Here is a 6,749-nt window from a genome sequence, read left to right on the forward strand (position 1 = left end):
GCTGCTTCGCTAACCGTTAGACCATGGTTTCCCCAACGAACCTTCCCCTTGAGGAAGTCTGGGGTGCAGGCAGTCAGTGTTTCGGTTCATCCCAAAGGTGTTCAGTGGGGTTGAGGTCAAGGCTCTTTACAGGACATTCGAGTTCAAGTGTCAAGTTCAGGTGTCCACATACTGTACTTTTACATCACATTAACAACATTTAGCAGATGCTATTATCCAGAGCGATGTAGGGGGTTAGGTATCTTGCTCAAGGGCACTTCAGTCATTTCTGCTGATTCAGGGAATCAAACCAGTGACCTTCTGGTCCCAAAGCTGCTTTTCTAACCATTAGACCATGAATACTTTTGTCCATATAGTGCATATCTGTGGAGAACACAACATACAATCATTCATTTGTTCATTTTCAAGGGCCGTGGTGGATCCGGAGCTAATCCTGGCATCACTAGGAACAAAAGTGGGAGTACATCATGAACTGGAGGATGGGATGCCAGTCCATCACAGGGCATCAGACACAAGTATTTGCACACTCATTCACAAACTATGGGCAGTTTAGCATAGCCAGTCCACCTGACTGCATGTTCATAGACAGTGGGAGGAAACCAGAGAACCTGGAGGAAACCCATGCATTATTAACGTTATTATAATATACTGTAGTGACCTATGGGGATTTGTTGGCTGGGATTTTGTGTACAGTTAGTTGTAATGAACAATGATTAAGGGACTTGCTTATCAATTGCTGGAATGCCTGTGTTTTATACACACCAGACCTTGCAGGAGAAAAGTTGGACAATTTGTGATTTGCATTTGTTCTTCTGAGCTGAAAGAAGAGAAACAGTGAATGAATTAAATTGAGCCGACCGTAGACTGTGTTCAATAAACCGTAAGCGCAAGAACAAACTTCTGCATCCGTGTGTATTGAAGAAATATTTAAATAATATTGTCTGGTGTTGAGTGGTCTATCAGATATATTCCATTCAGCGAGCATGATACTGAACGAGTCAAAGATGAGTAGCTGAATGGAATATATCTGATAGACCACGAAAAAAACCCAGACATTATTATTATTATTGGGCGGCATGGTGGTGTAGTGGTTAGCGCTGCCGCCTCACAGCAAGAAGGTCCGGGTTTGAGCCCCGTGGCCGGCGAGGGCCTTTCTGTGCGGAGTTTGCATGTTCTCCCCGTGTCCGCGTGGGTTTCCTCCGGGTGCTCCGGTTTCCCCCACAGTCCAAAGACATGCAGGTTAGGTTAACTGGTGACTCTAAATTGAGCGTAGGTGTGAATGTGAGTGTGAATGGTTGTCTGTGTCTATGTGTCAGCCCTGTGATGACCTGGCGACTTGTCCAGGGTGTACCCCGCCTTTCGCCCGTAGTCAGCTGGGATAGGCTCCAGCTTGCCTGCGACCCTGTAGAACAGGATAAAGCGGCTACAGATAATGATGGATGGATGATGATGATTATTATTATTATTATTATTATTATTATTATTATACATACACATTCCTTTCAGATGTTCAACGCATCTTTCTCTTTCAAAATTCTCTCAAAATTTTCTGTATTTAACGAAGCAAACCTGGCGGCCATGTTTGTTTACAAATTGTCACAGTCACAAGCTAGCATGGTAGTTTTACGTCTCTGACATGTGGCGTCATGTTGTCTTGACAACCATGCAATATCATAACCCATATTCAATGCTCATTCTCCATTGGGTAGAGTGACGTAATACACATAGGATAAGCAATACAATAACAATATTGCATGCTATCAAACCAAATGAATGAAACCCGCTAGAAGGGAACAGAACACGTTTTTATTCCATTGAAAAAGTGTCCTGTATGGATAATATTGAACAGTTATTCCATGAAATCGAGTCGTACATGAGCTGAGAGCTGATGAGGCGCGTAGCACCGAGTTGTCTGTAATCCATGTACAATGAGATTGAGTGGAATAACTGTTTTATTCTATCCACATTCACTGGATTTGAAGAAACAGAGCCTTTTTAATTTTTGCAAATTAAATTAATGCAAAATAATAAATGCAAATAAAAACTTTATACAAAACTTCCAACAAAATAATTTCCGTTTAGAATGTAAACAAACCAGTGAAATGACAGGAGCAATTTTGGAAAAAATGCAATAATAATAATAATTCTTGAAAAATTTTTAAAAAGATATGTTCTCACCATCAAATACTTTAATTCCATATTTGTTGCTTTTTTTATTTTTGGGGGTTTTGTTTTCAAGTCGAGTTTTTATTTTGTCCTCGGTTGGTTCAGCAACATGCACCACCATTTTGTTTTTCTCTACTTATGGGATATGAGCTGATATCCTAGTAGTAGAGTAGCCAATCAGAGCATGTGATTGCTCATATCCAGTGAATGTGGATAGAATAATAACCATTATTACCCAGAACTATTATTTATATTGTTTATTTTATATTTATTTCCTATTTTAATATACTGAGGAACACAATACCATGCACTATATATAGTATTAATCTTATTAATCGAAGGAAAGGAACGTTACAATAATTATTATTGGGTTCTTTTAGTTACGTTTGTTCCTGCGAATTGAATTAATTTAATTCTAACATCAGTCACTCAAAAACAAGTTGCCCTATAGCCTAAATAATGTCAGCTTGGACCCTAATATGTTCCCTTCGTGGAAAATTCAGGAATAGATGACTCTCTGACTCCAAATAGTAAGTTAAATCATGTTCATGAAATAAATCAGTACTGAGATCTGAGTTTATTTTACAGCTAAAAGGCTCCATGGCTATAAAAAGTTTGAGAATGAAACAAATCTTGGTCTGTTGAGCTGATAATCAACTGCCAAATCGCAGGGTGATCTGGTCAAAGACCATCTCTGCCAACTGGTAAATTATTTTCCAACTTCCTTATATAACTTTAAAGTGATCAGTAAATGTTTGCGATTTTCTGTTTGCCTCACAGGTGTTATTTTCCTAAAAACAACTCATCTACTGTGCTGCGTAAAAAAACCTACCAATCTGTCGAGCACTGCAGTGCACCACAGCCACCATACACACTCCATACATCTCCTCTTCATTAATGCATGACACTGTTTTCCCATGGTACATCCTCAATGAGTCACATTTCACCAATTCTTATTTATTTTTCTGATTTTATTTAGAACGGAGTCTCTGCATTCCTGAACTGCATGGAGGAGGTCGAGAGTAAACAATAATTCTATGATAGGAATCAAAACTTGGCTGGCTCAGGCTTCCTGGGGAGCCAAAAAAAAAAAAATCTGCACTGCAGTGTTTGTCAGTAGCGATATCAAAAACAAGAGCTGAATTAAACGGAGCCTGGTGTCCCACATTACTCTAATAATATTCATAATTGATTCCACACAGCAGGCTTTTATATAGCAACGCAGTTAAAAAGCTCAACAGGGTAGGGACGTGTAATCGGCTCAGCCTAGTTTGTGTTACAGTTCTCGTTAGGCTATAATATCATCAGCAAGTCTTTATGAAATAACATTTGTCGAAGATTCTGACATTTCAGTAAACTGGGATAAAACAGTGAATGGATGGAACTTATTCACTGAAAACTGGAATATAGTCCAGGAGTGATGGTCATGCATGGGGATATGGGGGTAGCTTTAATCATGGCAACATCGTACAGAGAACATCAAACATTTAAGCACTGTGTAAGGAATAAAACACTGCAGGGCATGCTGTTAGAAGAAAATAATCAACGACAGGGTGATGGAGCCTGAAGCACAGCGGAGTCGTCCTGTTATTACTTACATTATTGCAGCTACAGTCATTCTCTCATCAGCCTCTCTTTTTTTCTCTTTCTTGAATTTAAAACACTGTCAGAAACAGGGCTACAGTAGGAGTCAATTTCTATCCCCCAAGGTACAATCTACACTAATGTACCCCCTAGGACTCATTATTGGACCTCAAGGTAACTATGGGGCCAAAAAAGTACATTTATGTTCCCAAACAATATATAAAGGGTACAAATAAGTACCTCAGAGCAGGGGTTCTCAACCGTTTCTACTTTAAGGCCCACCTATTCATACTCATAACGAATCGGGGCCCATTAAAAAAAGATCCCCGATTATTTTGGCTCATCTATTCTAATAGCATCTAATAATCTACTGTAAAGTGTATTAATGGGATCCAACATCACTCCCTGTTACAGATCTGAGCCCAGGAATTAAATAAATGCAATAAAAACAAACTGTTTTTAATTGTAGGTATGAAGCCAAACCCATGCCTGCAGGGCATTCTCACTCAAAAGGGATTAATGATCCAAAAGTGGAGTCTGGTCCATTAACACAAGAACTTATTGCCATGTTTGGTTTCAGCAAACAAGCAAGTTATTAAAACCAAGAAGTGGCTATAGAAACCACTCAATGGGATTCGATCCTTACACGCTAACAAAGAAAGATTTTTCCTATGAATTGGGAAATTATCCATCTGTTGAGTTCCCCGACATCTCAGACTACCTGGTGCTGCAGACATCGTTCTACATGGACACACAGAGAAAACCTGGAAGAGAACAACTTTTTATATGTGTCTGGGTTAAAGATCTGGGGATCAGGACACTACAAGATAGACGGCGGGAGACGGATCTACGTGCAGGAAGAGTGTTTATTAGCAGGTGTGATGTTTACAAAAACGAAAGCAGAATCATAAAGCAGAGGATTTAAACAGCGTTATAAACATGGCTCGAAACAAACAGGACAGTGATGATGATAATACTTCGCAAAGCCTCTGTGAAAACAGCATCCCTATCTGCGTGCGCTGATTGTGCCCAAATCAGTATCAGGTGTTTCCCATAACGACTGGGTCTCAAGAGCATGCACAATGCGCTCCGTGAGTGGGCGCGGCCGCTAGTGCTGCGCCAGAATCAAGTGCACAAAGGTGTGACAGTTAAGTGTTTGCCTGCTGTGTGACCACAACTTTTAGCTCACGTGTATATCGCCACCAAAATGCCTCATTTTCATTGGTAACCCATCGTTAAGCATCGCGAGCTGTAATGTGACTGTAGCTTAATGAGGTGAATGTGACGTCGGACGCAACCCAGCAGTCATACCCTACTATGAGTAAAAGTTAGCTTCAACTTGAAAAAAAAAATTTGTGGCCCACTAGAGGGTGCTTCGTGGCCCACTAATGGGCTGCGGCCCAGTGGTTGAGAAACACTGCGTTAGAGGGTACTGATCCAGTGACAAGCCGTTGTACCCCTAAAGGTACAATCATCATCTCTTCTGTTTCCTTCCTCGTGAATAAGGGTCGGAGATCATGGATTTAGTTGTATCTCTCCACTGTTTCCTGTTGTATGCCGTCCTGCTACATTTCACCAGCGACATCCCGCTCCAGTCTTTGATGTCATCTGAGCGTCTTCTTTTGGGTCGGCCTCTTGGCCTCTGACCTTCCATCTTCCCCTGTAGGATAACAGAAGAAAGCTTGCTGGCTCTAGTCATGTGTCCAAAGTAGTTGAGCTTCCTCTCCATGGTGTGTTGTAGCGACTGGAGTGTGGTTTGAAGTTCTTCCAGTATGGACTGGTTCGTTCTCATTTCAGTCCAGCTGACTCTGAGAAATCTCTGACAGGCACAGAGCTTGAAAGCCTCTATTTTGTTTTTATCATCGTCTTTTTTTAAAGTCCAGCTTTCACGCCCATGGGTTGCAATGGGCCACGCTAGCGTTCTGAGTAATTTCAGATTGGTGCGTATGCAAAGAGCATACACAGGTACAATACTCTATTTTCTGAGAGTGCAAAAACAAACAAACATGCAACCAAAAAACAAAGCGCAAAACTTACATTAGCAAAGCGCTGACACTGGAGACTCCTTCCATAAATGTTAAATAAACATCTCATTACAGAAAACTTCACCGTACTAACAATTATATGATCTTGTTTGTTAAATAAAACATATTTTTTATCTGATTACAATTAGCCGGGGATTTTTGTGACGTATCTGACATACGAGTCCCTGTGAATGCGTTCTTACTATAGAAATGATAACATACTGTATTAGAATGAGCACCTGTGCAGCTGTATTAATATCTATACGCTGTTGTAGAACATTAATCAACGTTTTCTGACCAAACAGATTCAAGAATTGCCTCAGTATAATGGTAGGTAAACATGGAGATCTTTTATTCTGTGGAGTATACAGTGTATATAGTGTACTAGCTGATGTATAGCCACGTGTTCATAGTTAAGGTGCTTAATATTTGTTTAAATTGACACAATATTCTATCATTCTAAAGACAAAAATTCATGTGCTTTTTATTTGTTATCTGTTTAACTGTGGTTTTAATTCTTTCTCTCTGAGCACCTGGTAGCTTGTCCTGCATAAATAACTCTTTCCCCCACTGGTTTTCAAATCGAAAGTTACATGCAACCTCCCTGCATTTTGTTGTTGTTGTTGTTTTCCTTGTACTGACACACTATACTCTATCTACTACAGTGGCCTCCATAGTTATTGGCACCCCTTGTAATGATTAGTCAAAAGGGTTTGAAAAAAATCCACCTTTTAGTAAAGTCGCTTCATCTGACACTGAAAAAAATAAGAAAAATCCAACATTTGATTGAAATAAATTTATTCAGAGAAAAACTAATCCCTCATTGAGAAATAATTATTTTCAACAAAAACACATGTGCCACTATTATTGGCACCCCTGGAAGTTATAGATGAAGCTACTTCACCAAAAGGTGGATTTTTTTCGAGCCCTTTTTACTAATCTTTACAAGGGGGGAGAATAATCATGGAGGGTGTT

At 39.9% G+C, this 6,749-nt stretch overlaps 1 protein-coding gene across 7 annotated transcripts in view; it reads right to left on the reverse strand.

Moving 5' to 3' along the window:
* The window catches only part of rnf157 (ring finger protein 157), a 76,409-nt gene extending 73,249 nt beyond the window's left edge, over positions 1-3,160 (reverse strand). For all 7 annotated transcript variants that reach the window (XM_060940337.1, XM_060940336.1, XM_060940334.1 and 4 more), the window contains exon 1: positions 2,999-3,160. In XM_060940337.1, the coding sequence (XP_060796320.1) occupies positions 2,999-3,092 (94 nt within the window). In that variant the 5' untranslated portion in view covers positions 3,093-3,160. The remainder of the gene's footprint in view (positions 1-2,998) is intronic.
* Between the last annotated feature and the right edge of the window lie 3,589 nt (positions 3,161-6,749).

The sequence above is a fragment of the Neoarius graeffei genome, chromosome 14 (genome assembly GCF_027579695.1).
Source record: "Neoarius graeffei isolate fNeoGra1 chromosome 14, fNeoGra1.pri, whole genome shotgun sequence".
NCBI lineage: Eukaryota > Metazoa > Chordata > Actinopteri > Siluriformes > Ariidae > Neoarius > Neoarius graeffei.